Source organism: Mauremys mutica, chromosome 3 (genome assembly GCF_020497125.1).
Source record: "Mauremys mutica isolate MM-2020 ecotype Southern chromosome 3, ASM2049712v1, whole genome shotgun sequence".
Taxonomy (NCBI): domain Eukaryota; kingdom Metazoa; phylum Chordata; order Testudines; family Geoemydidae; genus Mauremys; species Mauremys mutica.
The window spans coordinates 166,039,272-166,054,168 of record NC_059074.1 but is presented as its reverse complement, the minus strand read 5'-3'; the positions used below and the strand labels follow the sequence as shown (position 1 = coordinate 166,054,168).

General features: G+C 40.2%; 1 protein-coding gene across 2 annotated transcripts in view; it reads right to left on the bottom strand.

Annotated features, from left to right (window-relative positions):
* The window catches only part of KCNK2 (potassium two pore domain channel subfamily K member 2), a 231,127-nt gene that overhangs the window by 105,182 nt on the left and 111,048 nt on the right, over positions 1-14,897 (bottom strand). For both annotated transcript variants that reach the window (XM_045009863.1, XM_045009865.1), the window contains one exon: positions 6,772-6,886. In XM_045009863.1, coding sequence (XP_044865798.1) covers positions 6,772-6,886 — 115 coding nt within the window. The remainder of the gene's footprint in view (positions 1-6,771; positions 6,887-14,897) is intronic.

Genomic DNA, 14,897 nt, shown 5'->3' with positions numbered 1-14,897 from the left:
TGCTTTTGGTTACTGACACCAGACTCTACCCCACAACTGCTGTGTAAGATGTTACATTCTCTGGTGGTTTAAAAAATTACAGTTATTAAATATTATTCCTGTTATTTATGTTATTCTGATGCTTCAAGAAGTCATTGTAGACAGACTGGAGAAAAAGCGGCATTATTACAGCTGGCTGTGGTGGAGCTGGGATATTTGTAGGAGTCTACAGGCATTTTTTCATTATGAACGTTATTACTGATGGATTTGTGTGATGAGAAAGCTGTCATAGGGAAAAAGCTAAGTGAGCTCAAGGGACTGCAGAGGGTCTTGAAACTTTCACCTAACATGTTTCTTTTTACTTTTCTATATGTAGGTCTGAAACTGGACTTCTGGAGAGAGCGTTCCCCTTTCCTCATCTGCTATCCAGTAGTGAATTTTCCCAGGATCTAAAATGTAAGGGTTCTTCTCATGGAGAAAGGCCTATTAGTTTTTCTCCTTCCAGCTTCGTACCAAGGATAGGCAAAACTGAATGTGCACAGACAACAAAGACTGTCCAGAGCAGAAAGAAACGGTGAAAAAGGTTTTTTCCCCCCATCCACAGTGCTACCTCAAGTTTTATGTATTTCTTAACTTATTTTGTACAAAGGTCCTGGATCAGGAATGCCTTAATAGCATAGCTATAATGGGGAAAAGGAAGATACCTTATATTTTTCATCAAACATGTGATCCAACAACCTTTTTTGATATGTCTCTCTGTTACTTACCTCTTTGTGAAGAGGTAACAGAGGAATATAATTTCTATATGAAACTAAACAGGGAGACATGAGTTCCAGGCAGCCACCATCTATTCTGTGTATATACCCGGAGTGGCCTAATTGTTTCCCATTTTTTTGCCATACCTGTAACAAAATCTTGCCCTCAGCAACTACGGAACACCAGTGTTAGCCTCTGAGGTCCCTTCTTGGGCCAGGGTCTCACATTGCTGAACAAAGCCAAGACCAGTTCCTTTTGACACACTTCCCTGTGTCACATTCCCTCTACTTGCCACTGAACATCAGCCATCTCTCAGCCGTCCCTCCCTTGCTCCTTTATGGTCCATTCTTGCTGGCTGACATGCTCAGTTTTCACCCTCATCTCCCTCAGCAGCTGAGACTACAACTATCTGCTGGCTTTGCACTAGGGATTTCTGCACCCTTCACCATTCTGCTGTTGGCAATAGGACCCTGCACTCACCAGCCTTGGGTGATGCTGAGTTATCAAAGAGCTGTGTTTCCCTCAATGAGACTCCACCAGCCCATGCCACACTTCTGTTGCAGTCAGACACAACCAGCATAAAGGGTTCCTATATTCAAAATCTTTCTCTGCTCAAAGGGATACAGCAGAGACCACAAGGGGCCATGGCATTTGCATCATCCTGCTTCTCTTCTCACACTTTTTACAAGGCAAAGTCACCTATTTAAAAAAAAAACAACCTAAAATTGAAACGTAATTAAAATTAAAAGTGTTAAACCTTGATCCTTCAAATAAATTACTGGTGTGTTATCTTTGCTTTTTATTCATTGATTTCTAATTCAGTAATTTTGAATACCCCAGTCAGAGAGCCATTAGTGAGATTTTGCTGAGCTGCATCCTTCTCCTCTCAGTCCAACCTCTCTCACCTAATTGCATACCTCAAAAGAGAATTTCAAGTAGCCAGTAGCTTCACTTCTGGGTTTGAAAAAACTATTGCTCCAGGAACCCAGCTGCAATGCACAGAGCTATCATGATAGCTGATAGCTTGCTTTGCCCACATCATTCTGGGTTTGAGTGAATCTGAAACTCTAAATGAAATTCAGAGACTGTGAAACCATATGCATCAACAGCACCTAGAAAGTCTGTCAAAATTGCCATAGTTTGAACAGCTCTATCTATCTATGTACTCATGTGACTCCATCACTATAGTATTTCAATTTACCCAACTGAAAACTCTTTTCCCTGTTAGTCCCTCTGTTTGTGTGGCAAAGAAAAAGGTTCAACCACCATGATGAATCACTAATTATAGGTTTGTCAATCCCTCCAGGTAAGTGGTAGCCAGTTACTTGACAGTGATGGATAAATATATAACAGGAATTGTACCCCGGGAGAAGGTTTAAACAAAAGTTCTATAGAGGCAAACCTTTCAGTTCCCTTAAGAATTCTGAGCTGCCTAGATGCTACAGTGATGAGTGTTGTAGAAATGATTAGATAAAGATCTATATAGATGAGCAATTAAGAAAATCAGGGAACGTGCTGTCAACTGTTATACTTAATAGCTATAATTTTCTGTAAATGGTAGCAATATCTTTCTCGTGTATTCAAGTACATGGCTGAGGTATTGCTTGTTATTAAAGAATGAACAAATATAAGAAAATAATTATAAAGTTCCCTCTGGAATTCTGCATAGACTATCACATGAAAACTCTTTGGGGATATCCATGGCCTGCATTTTCAGTCTCATGAACATTTAAAATATCAAGTTTGGTAACTGCCATCTGTCCCAAAATTGGCAGGAATGCCTCAGTTTCATCAAGTGATACTGAGTCCTGATATTACAGAGCCTGAAATACATTTAGGACAGAAATTCCTAAATGTATTTCAGGCTCTGTAATATCAAGACTCAGTCTCACTTGATCACATTTCATCATGCTATAAGGAGTCAAATCACACACTGAAAATACTTTTACGCAGGACCAACAAAATCACAGCAAAAAATGACTAGTTCTGATTTCATCACTTCTCTCAGGGTTTTCATGGCAGCCAAGTTTCCAGCACATCACAAGCCCTCTGCACCATCATCAATTTGCATCCCTTGCCTTGTCAACACTACTGGGGTAAGTCGACCTAAGTTATGCTGCTCTAACTACATGAATAATGTAGCTGGAGTCAACGTAGCTTAGGTTGACTTACTGCGGTGTCTACACTGTGCTGCGTCGATGGGAGACACTCCCCCATTGACTTATCTTACTCCTCTCGTTCCAGTGGAGTACCGGAGTCAACCAGAGAGTGCTCTGCCATCAATTTAGCGGGTCTTCACTAGGCCTGCTAAATCGACCAGGGCCGCCCAGAGGATTCAGAGGGCCTGGGGCAAAGCAATTTCGGGGGCCTCTTCCATATAAAAAAGTTGCAAAACTATAGAATATTATATTCTCGTGGGGGCCTGGGGCAAATTGCCCCATTTGCGCCCCTCCCCCCCCCGGGCGGCCCTGAAATTGACTCCCATTGCATCGATTGCAGCAGCATCAATCCTCAGTAAGTGTAGACATGGCCTCTGTGTCATGATGGGATGATGCAATGTCAAATATGTTACAGTGTAAAGCCATGACTTTGGGCAGGGGTAACTAGTACATTTTAGAAGTGAGGATAATTTCTATTGCCTAATTCAGTTTAGTATTTTGTTTATTAATCTAGGAAGGATTAGAAAACAAAATAACAAACTTAGTTCTTAATCTAGTGCCTATATTACTTAGAAACAAAAAAAAGCCTTTGCTCAGGACAAGAGCTGGTCAGGAATTTCGTATCAGTGGAAAATGCAGTTTCTGCACATTTGAAATTTCTGAAGAATTATTTTGATTTGCCAAAATGTTTTGATTTTCTGTTAGGAAAAGTGATACAAAATGTTTAATTTGGGGTCATTTCAACCCAAATCTAATTATTTTGGCTCATTGACCTGATCCAAAATGTTGCATTTGAAGTTAGTTCAGCATTAAACTGCATTTCCCTGTTGTGGCACACTGCCTCATGGGAGATGTAATTCCAAGGCCTAATACTCCCATTCTTTTCTATGGACCGGGCTTGCTGTCCAGAGTACTTCTCTCCTGTGCCTAAGCAGGATGATACATCAAGGAAGTCATATGGCTGCTTGAAAGGTCACCTGGCCTGGGAGTATGGCTCTAAGAAAGAATTGGGGCATCAAACCGGAATTACAACTTCTATGTGCCACCATAGGGGAATGCAGTGTAATATTGAATTGATTCTAAATGAAACATTTTGGGACAGTTCAACAAACTGAAACAAAACATATTTAGTTTCAGGAAAACCAAAATATTTTGTTTTGATAGAAAATGCCAAAATGAAATATTTCACCACTTCCAAACAGGACCGCCCGGGGGGCCGGGGGGGGGGGGCGCACAGCGCAAGTGGGGAAATTTGCCCCCATGAGAGTTTTTCGTGGCCCCTGGAGCGGGGTCCTTCACTCACTCCGGGGCCCATGGAAAACTCTCGCAGGGCCTGGGCCCCCGGAGCTTCTTCCGCTCCAGATCTGCGGCGGCAATTCAGTGGTGGAGGCCCCCTGCCGCTGAAGACCCCAGGCCCCCTGAATCCTCTGGGCAGCCCTGTTTCCAAATCATTTTTTTAAAATGAGTCATTCAACAAAAGTTTTTGATGTTTCAATTCTTTGTCCTGATTTGGGTCACAAACAAAAGGTTAAAATATCAGAATGTCCTGCAGGAAGGATATTTTGATTTCACTCAGTTCTATTCAGGACTGTGCATGCTGGTTTATTTGGAACTAAATGCCTTATTTCTTCCTATTGTTTAAAATATTCAAAATAATAGGAAGAAATGAGGAATTTAGAAAGAAAACCCTAATGAACTAGAACAAGTTCTTGACCATTTCCAATACATATTACACCACTAAAGTGAGATTAATTTGAGGCAAAAAAGCCCATTGATATTAGATAAAGAAGGGTGACTCAAGGCCTTGCTTCTGAATTCCCTTGATTTTGTTGGCATGTATTAGATTGACGTTTATATTTTGATCATTTCTTTTATGTTTCACTATAGGTGACATCCTGGACTCATTGAAGAGCATATTAATTTTGCAATTGTCTTCAGTGGGGCCAGGATTTCATCCTATATGCTGATTGTTTTGGTTGTTTATGACTTCCCAAAACATTACAGACATACATACATATTATTATATATATGCACATACACACACTCATGTATATACACAGATATAAACTTACAGATAAGAAATGAAATATAAAATGCACCTATGTAAAAGAGGAACTCAAGTCACTGTATTAAACACAATTGAAGAGAGCATCCTTTTCCTGGAAGAAATGTATATAAAGATTACATTACAATAAAAATTTTAAATGCTAAACTGATCTGCATAATTGCCTACATGCTGCATGTATAATTTTGTTTTTCCTTTAAATTTATAAATGTTTTATGGGTGCCCATTCTATCCCCTACAGACTTATCCTATAATTTAAAATAAACAGGAGAACAAAAAGGACTGCCCATACATAAATCAATATCTAGGATATAAGGAAGCTGTATTGTCTTGAGCTCAGAACAAAAGACTTACAAAGTCAAATATTGCTTTTATTTACACCTGCACAGCAGAGAAATGGCTCTTAAGAGTTTGAAAGAGTCTACGTTACCAACTGCTGACTAGGCATGTGACCACAGACAAATCATCTGGCGGCTCTGAGCTTCACTGAACCAAACAGGAACTTGCTGAAAAGCAAGCCAAGCTGTTGCATGCTAGTCTGACTATGAAAACCATTTTTATAATGGATTTTCAGCTTGTCTTCACTATGGGGGTAAGTTGACCTAAGTTACGCTACTCCAGCTACGTGAATAACATAGCTGGAGTTGACGCAGTTTAGGTCGACTTACCCCAGTGTCTTCACTGCGCTGCATTGATTCATAGATTCATAGATTCTAGGACTAGAAGGGACCTCGAGAGGTCATCGAGTCCAGTCCCCTGCCCTCATGGCAGGACCAAATACTGTCTAGACCATCCCTGATAGACATTTATCTAACCCACTCTTAAATATCTCCAGAGATGAAGATTCCACAAGCTTCCTAGGCAGTTTATTCCAGTGTTTAACCACCCTGACAGCTAGGAACTTTTTCCTAATGTCCAACCTAAACCTCCCCTGCTGCAGTTTAAGCCCATTGCTTCTTGTTCTATCCTTAGAGGCTAAGGTGAACAAGTTTTCTCCCTCCTCCTTATGACACTCTTTTAAATACCTGAAAACTGCTATCATGTCCCCTCTCAGTCTTCTCTTTTCCAAACTAAACAAACCCAATTCTTTCAGCCTTCCTTCATAGGTCATGTTCTCTAGACCTTTAATCATTCTTGTTGCTCTTCTCTGGACCCTCTCCAATTTCTCCACATCGGTCTTGAAATGCGATGCCCAGAACGATGGGAGATGCTCTCTGGTCTACTTCCCTTACTCTTCTCAGAGAGCTGGAGTACCGGGGTCAACCAGAGAGCACTCTGCCATCAATTTAGTCTCCACTAGACCAGCTAAATCGATCCCTGCTGCATCAATTGCAGCAGTGTCAATCTCCCTGTAGCGAAGACCAGCCCTTAGTAAGGTTAAATTGAATCCCTAGAAGTTTCTCATCTCACTTGAAATTTATAAAGGACAACAATAAAAATGCATGATTGTAGAGATTTGCAGCTCAGCATACCACAATGGCTTAATGCACATATTTGATTTAAAACATTTAATATTGAACAATTTTGATAACATAGCTACTAAATTCAAATATTACTTTCTCCTCACAAAACTTTTTCACATTCTATTAAAGACATATCACAGAAATCTACTTCTCATTAATGGGTCACTTAGATAGTCTGCATCCCTGAAGTAAATCTCGTATTTCTATCCCTAAGGCTACATCGTAACTCTATTATAAATTAGAAGATTTGCCATAGTTACTATTAATCCCCACTGCCATCCACACCCAGACATATTTGAAATTAAATTACAGCTCATGTACTGTAAAAATATAATAAGTTGTGTCCTACCTATGGTGGTAATAACAGTGCCAGCAAAGAAGAAGGAACTTCCCAAGTCCCAGTGACTGATTTGAGATGTGTTTCTTAAAGGTATGATTCCTGTATTTATTGCTGCCACTACATGCTGCAAGTTTAAAAAAGATACTTGTCAATATTCATGAAATATAAACAATGATGTTAACGTACATTATGCAGTAGATTCACAAAGATAAAGCCACTTATTAGATGTAAACCATGAAAAAGGGAAAGGCTCACTTTGGTCAGTTGGAGTTTTGCCATTGACTTTAATGAGGCCAAGATTTAATCCTTAGAGTAAATCTCAAGCATAAAGGACCAATTTCTGCAGTCCTTAACATCTATTGGAATTTTAATGTGTCAGGACTCCACAGCTGGACCTCAAGGCATCAAGCACTTGACAAAGCCCATTGAAGTCAATAATAAGAACCTTCTTGACTTCAATGAGTTTTGGATCACCCTAACTAGATAAAACAACTAGAGTTAAAAATTTAACCCTTTCTCGGCATGCAGAAATACACATATTACATGAACACTTTAAATTTAGTTTCCCAACTACTGTTCACATTGACTCCATGGAACTATCTGTAAGTAAGGCAAGCAAGATCTGATCCATAGTTTTAAAAAACAGTCACATCATCCCATCAGTTGTTAAGGAGAGATTCCCACTTATATCAGTGGGGAAGTCTGCTTTAAAATGCTGGTAAAATATGTTCCAGAGTAATTTTATGGCAAATAAATTACAGTTAATTAAGAACATTCACAGAGGATAGAAAATGTAATAATTAAATATCTTTAATTGTATGATAAGGTTATTAAATCTTCAGTATGATAACCACAAATTCAGAATTAAATATTATACAATCATTATCCATATAAGTTGACCTCTAGATTTATACTATTATATATGTAATGCAGGTAACTATTGAAAATGTATTTCTTGAACACATCAGTTCTGTCAATGGAAATGAATGAGCACAATTTTGGTGAAATTTACGTTTTCACAAAAAATTCCCAAATCCTGCAGTGTCAACTCACTGAGATTTATCTTATCACAGAAAAGTCCCTGTGTAGCAGTCTTTAGTGCAGACACGTACCAGTATTTATTTTCTTTTTAAATGTCAAGAAATAATGCTATTTTAAAACTTATTGCTTATTGAAATATAAATTAAGGGTGTATTCTGTAACATTCACTTAAAGCAGAACAAATTTTACAAGTGATCATTATATTTGGTAATTGGTGTTTCAAAAACCAACAAAGAGGAATGCAATATTGAAGTGAATGTTTTAACTGCCCAAGGCCTAAGTACAGGTATTGTGAGCTTAGTTATCCCATATACTGGAACGGATCTCCACGTGGACATTCTTCCAGTGACTTTATTCAAGAATAATGCAAAGTGAAGTAATTATTCCAGAATAAAATCACTTTTACTCCAACACACACTGGGGAATTATTCAGGAATAGAAAATTAATAAAATTAGAACTATTCTAGAATAGCTATGCCAGTCAATTTCTCCCATATAGACAAGTCCTTAGAGCCAGCATGTTCAACTTGCTACTTTCAAAGGTCAGTTGCTTGAGCAGTAGCTGTTAGGAAGCCAAGAACTGCAACTATATGTCTTTAAAGGTTTTAATTTTTATTTGCTTTAAAAATAGCAGTGGCAAATCTCAAAGATCTGAAAGTTCAGATGCGTATTCAAAAATGTGGATGCCTATTCATAACTTAATTCTAGTCTGCTTTCCCCACCATTGTATTTCATTTCACAAGCACCTGCTCCTGTGAGCAGCTGCATACTGATTGCTCAGACAACAGGACTAGGTGTTTGTAATATGGAGCACCAGGGGTTGAAAGCAGCAGGCTTTCTGTGCCCAGCCTCCAGGCAAGGGATCTCTTCCCCCAAGTTTCTGAAAGACAGGTTGTGTACAGGCACAACCCCCTTTTCCCTCACCTTCCATCCTCCAAAGAGACTAGCATATTTTAAAGAGGTGGCATACTATTATTATTAAATAGTAACAAATAGAAATAATAATGTCTAGCTCTTACGCAGTGCTTAATTATTAACCCCAATAATCACTTTTTTAAAATAAAAAACGGAGGGCCCTTAAATGAAAATAAGGGGCAGGATTGTCCTCTTACTTAATACGGGTACAAATCAGAGTTACATTAGTGTAAAAATTGGTGAGAGAGGAGAATCAGATCCAATATCTGTAAATTGTATATATGCTTTCCGACAGTGCTCAGAAGACATAAACTACTGTGACTTAATATTCTATTTATGGGGTTCGGGCATACATATAGAATCACAGAGATGTAGTGCTGGAAGAGACCTCAAAAGGTCATCTAATCCAGCCCCCTGCGCTAGTATACCTAGACCATCCCTGACAGGTGTTTGTCTAACCTATTATTAAAAACCTTCAATTCCAGGGATTCCACAAGCTCCCTTGGAAGCCTATTCAAGAGTTTAACTCCCCTTACAGTTAGAAAGGTTTTTTCTAAGATCTAATCTAAATCTCCATTGCTGCAAAGTAATCTTCTTGTCCCAACGTTGGAGGACATGGTGAGTAATTTTTGCAGTCCTCTTTCAACCTTTTACATATTTGAAGACTGTTATTAGGTCTCCCCTCAGCCTTCACTTCTTCAGACTAAACATGCCCAATTCTTTCAACCTATCCTCATAGGTCATGTTTTCTAAATCTTTGATTGTTTTTGTTGCTCTCCTCTGGACCTTCTCTCAAATTTGTCCATATCTTTCTTACAGGGTGGTGCCCAAAACTGGACGCAGTGCTCCTCCTGAGGCCTCCCAGTGCTAAGTAGAGCAGAACAATTACCTCCCATATCTTACATACGATACTCCTATTAATACATTCCAGAATGACATTTGCCTTTTTTGCAACATCATGCTATTGACTCACCTTCAATTTGTGGTCTACAATAACCCCTAGATCCTTTCCTGCAGTACTACTGCCTAGCCAGTTATTTCCCATTTTGAATTTGTGCATTTGATTTTTCCTTCCTCAGTGAAGTACTTTGCACTTGTGTCTATTGAATTTCAACTTATTGATCTCTGACCAACTCTTCAATTTATCAAGATCATTTTGAATTTTAATCCTGTCCTCCAAAGTGCTTGCAACCCCTCCCAACTTGGTGTCATTCACAAATTTTATAAGCATACTCTCTACTCCAACATCCAAGTCATTAATGAAAATAATGAACAATACTGTACCCAGGACAGATCCCTGTGAGACCCCACTTGATATGTCCTCCAAGTCTGACACTGAACAGTTGGGTTTGGTCCTGCTTTGAGCAGGGGGTTGGACTAGATGACCTCCTGAGGTCCCTTCCAACCCTGAGATTCTATGATTCTATGATTCTATGAATTGATAACTACTCTTTGAGTATAGTTTTTCAACCAGTTGTGCACCCATCTTATAGTAATTTCATCTAGACCATATTTCCCTAGTTTGCTTTTGAGAATGTCATGTGGGACTCTTATGAATAGAACTTGGTCCAACAACAGATATTACCTCACCTACCTTGTCTCTCTAATATCCTGGGACTGACCACGGCTTCAGCTACACTATATATGTGGGACTGTGTCAAACCTTACTTAAGTCAAGCTATATCATGTCTACTGCTTCCCCCCATCCACTAAGCCAGTTACCCTGTTAAACAAGGAAATTAGATTGGTTTGAAATGATTTGTTCTGAACAAATCCATGTTGACTATTACTTATCACCTTATTATCCTCTAGATCAGGGGTGGCCAACCTGTGGCTCCGGATGCACATGCAGCTCTTCAGATGTTAATATGCGGCTCCTTGTATAGGCACTGACTCCAGGGCTGAAGCTACAGGCACCAACTTTCCAATGTGTCATGGGGTGCTCACTGCTCAACCCCTGGTTCTGCAACAGGCCCTGCCCCCACTCCACCCCTTCCCGCCCCCTCCCCTGAGCCTGCAGTGCCCTCACTCCTCCCCCTTCCCCCCCCAGACCTCCTGCATGCCACAAAACAGCTGAAGGAGGGAGGGGGAGGTGCTGATCAGCAGGGCTGCCGGTGGGCAGGAGGCGCTGGGAGCAGGAGTGGGGGTGGAGCTGATGGGGAGCTGCTGATGTATTACTGTGGCTCTTTGGCAATGTACATTGGTAAATTCTGGCTCCTTCTCAGGCTCAGGTTGGCCACCCCTGCTCTAGATACTTATAAACTGACTGTTTAGCAATTTGTTCCAGTCTCTCTCTAGGTAGCAAAGTTAGGCTGATTGGTCTATAATTCCCCAGGTCCACCTTTTTGTCCCTTTTTTTAATAGCTATAGTTCAGATTGTAAATATATCGAGTAAAAAAAAATCAGAGTTCAATGTTGGATTGGATCTGGACAACACGGCCTTGTGTACACTAGCACATTCTACATCAGTTAACAGTAATGAGTGCACCTGGTATTGATCACTGTTTAAATGTTAGTGTAGAAAGACAAACTATTTTAAGCAACATGTCAAAAAGATCTGTTATACTAATTTAGTTATACAATAATAGTACAATACAAAATATTCCTTTTGCTATTGGAAATTTTGCTGTACTACATTCAGGAAGTCTCAGACCACATTTAGAGGTGCAGCATGGTTTCACTTCAATGTGGAAGGGTTTTGATCATAAATCCCTGCACCTGGAAATGGGAACATACTCCCTAGTGTGTATGTGATGTGGTAAAGCAGGAGATCATTACACTTTTATGGGACTATTCAACTATTCATGTTTTATTGTGGTTCGTTTGTATTGCAGTAACACTGTACAGAGTAATGCACATGTTTTTAAGCAGTTTTACCGAGACTGTGATACCAGTTAGCTCTGTGTTCTTGGGGAACCAGGGTGCAGTATTCAGCCTGACTCATGAAAGACACCACCCCTCCCCCCGCCCAGCTTCTGCTTAAACCAAAACCCATCAGAGGAAAAAGCTTGCAGAGAGCAGTGAAGGGCCTTGGGAGACACACCTAGACCCCTCCTGACAAGGGTGACAAGATTAAGACATCTCCATTAGCATACAGAATGGAGAGCAGAGACAAGGGAGACATCTCAATTTGCATACAGAATGGAGAACAGAGAACCACACTGAACTCTGGGACCAGAAAAAGCAGGGAAGCACTGCATCATGGGAATCTCTGCTTCAGATGCTAATGAACCTACGCCTGCACACACCCAGATCAGCAATTATCAGACCAATTCTAGTAATGAATCCTTTGATTGGTATCCAAAATACTGAAGCAGCCTAGTTGCATTGTGAGCTCCGTGGAAGAAAACATCACCCATAGCCAAGAGTAATCAGCTCCTATTGTCAAGACTAAAGAAAACCCTTGAGCCATCAGCTTACCTATACACAAATCTAGTGTTCTCCCTTGAACCATTGTATTTTCTTTACTAAAATCCCTACTCACCCTCTAGTCGGGGTTCTGATGCTTAGTTCCAAACTATGCATCAGTTCCACTGGGACTCCATCTTCTCCTGACTGATCATGCTGGGGGGTCTGCCTGTCTCCTGCCCTCAGGACCCTCAGCTACCACCATCACCTGAGAACCCCAACCAGTTCAAGCTTCTGGGAGCAGTGAGATCCCCTTCTCTTTCTCTCTCTCTCTCTCTTCGTTTTCCTTTCTACCTTAGGTATTAACCTTTAATAATGTATGTTATGTTGGTTTAGCCCTCCTTGTGTAGTTATCACTATTATTCAATAAATAACTTTTATGGTTAAGTTGGTTGCTTCTCTCTCTCTTGCTGAACTTTACTCTTTTGTGTTTTTAGCTTCCCCCATTCACTCTACAGCAACACTTCTTTTACCTAAGCTAAAGATCCCTGCAGCACCCAAAATACTGTGGGGTTTGCTCATCAAGTAGGTTATTGCCAATTGTGATGTGAGAGTGGGGATAGAGACGTGCTGAATCTGGGACGCATAAAGGTAACAGCTTGAAAGTGCTGCTCCTCCAGCCCAGTGAGTCCAAGGACAAATAAGGGGTCAGCTTGATAGTGCTGATTGACCCAGTCCACTCAGACTTGCTCTGTTGATGTATGTGTGGGTGTGGGTGTGGGTGTGTTCATCGGGTTCTGGGACTGGAGGAACCCAGACCTAGGGAACCTAGGTCCTGCAGGATAGCTCCACTGGGAGGGGACTTGCCAAAGGGAGAAGTAGAGCTCCATATGAAAACACAAGTGACGCAAGCAGCACATTGATAGAATTACAGAACCCCACCACACACCCTGAAGAGTAACCCGAATAAATGAGCATACCCCAAGGTAACGGGCAAATCTGGTAACAACCGACCTTTCTAACGTGATAGATGTGAAATGTTTTCTGCACATTATATTGTCACTGAAAACTTTTCAGGCTACAGTATATCATTCTTACATATAAGGTCTGTTAAGCTGTAAAATATGAGGATACATTAACACTATCAATGTCATACCTATGGTACACTGCAGTTGGTCACTGCATCAAGAGATCTCTCCCTTGGGCAAAAGGGTACAACTTGAAGATGCTTTTAGTCACAAAGGGACAAGAGATGCTAATCTCCATTATGCACTTGTTACATTTTACAACAAACATCTTTGTGCTTTCTCTGATGCTGCCCTTCACACTTGGAAGGAGCCTCCCATAAACCTCTGCAAAGTCCTGTGATTATCCACCTTCAAATCCCTCCTCAAAACTCTCCTTTGCTGTGATGCCTACAAAAATCCTGACTGTTTTAGGCTGTTGATGTGCAAAGACCACTGCCTATGATGCAGGCCAGTATTGTCTCCTTATTTCCTTGTCCTTCCACATCTGTCTGTCTGCCTCCAGCTGTCGTACATAGATTATAAGCTCTTTGGGGCAGTGGCCATCGTTTTGTGTTCTGTGTTTGTACACAGCCTAGCGCAATGAGGTCCTGGTCCATGACTAAGGCTCCTTGGTGCTACAGTAATACAAATAATAAATAATAATATCTCCAGTTGATATAAATCCACATAGTTCCCTTAATTTCAGAACTGGGGATATGGTTCAAAGCATCCAATATAGTCTTCGACATCTCTTTTTAATGCGTCTGCCCTACTGACTGCAAAGTTACCTAGAACCATGGTTCCCAAACCTTTTAGTACTTAGAGATATTTTGGCTCCTCAGAACAAAATACAGTATTTTTACTGGCTCAGGACACCAGATTCAATAGTTCAAGAGACTAGATTCAAGAGGCAGACTAGAGTTTAGACAGTTTTGTGACTTTTTTCAACTACATGATGTATGCTTAATTATAAAAGCCAATCTAATCCAGATTTTATCAAACTATAATTTGAAAATATGGATTTATGGCATGTTGCGACACAGCCTAAGATTTTACCAACAAGGATGGGCCTGATTCAAACTGCATAGATGCACAATGATTGGTTGAATCTCTGATAGCACCAGACGTAAGTCAGTTTCAAAGTTTAAACAATTTCTCTATTTAATTTTCAAAGAAATCATTGCTGAAAATCCAGACTCACAGAAGCAGCACTTTCATAGTTTCATCACTGAGTTCTTTATACTCTGCTTTAACTTAACATTGGAATGGAGTCAACAATTACCGAGAATGGGTTTAGAATCCAGTCAGTATCTGGAGATTAATGTTCAACGCCAAGAAAATATTAATCAAAATGGGAATACAACCCAGACAAATCAATTAATCTTGATCTTTAATGGCATTTTGATTACTTTCACTTTGTTCTTTTAAAAAGTCTGATAACACTGGAAACATCTCAGTAATTCCCTTTTCAATGTGACATCACCAAAGACAAAGTTTCTTCATGAATCCCTTGATCTTCTCTTTTATATCTGATATATTTGTACTTCTACCTTGAAGTGTTAGGTTCAGTGCATTCAATTTGCCAAATATGTCCATTAGGTAAGTTAAGAAGTCCACATTACATGTGTAATCTGGAAGGTCGGTTTTCCCAAGGGGGAAATTCTCATTTCATCATGCAATTCAAAGAGGGTTGTAACACTTTCCCCCATCCCCACCACCAGTCCTCACTGTGAAACAGAAGTGGAGTTGCTCGGAGCTCATCTAGTCACACTGCATACTAAAACAATGTGTGTTCACTGCCTGGGATTTTACAAAATTACCGAT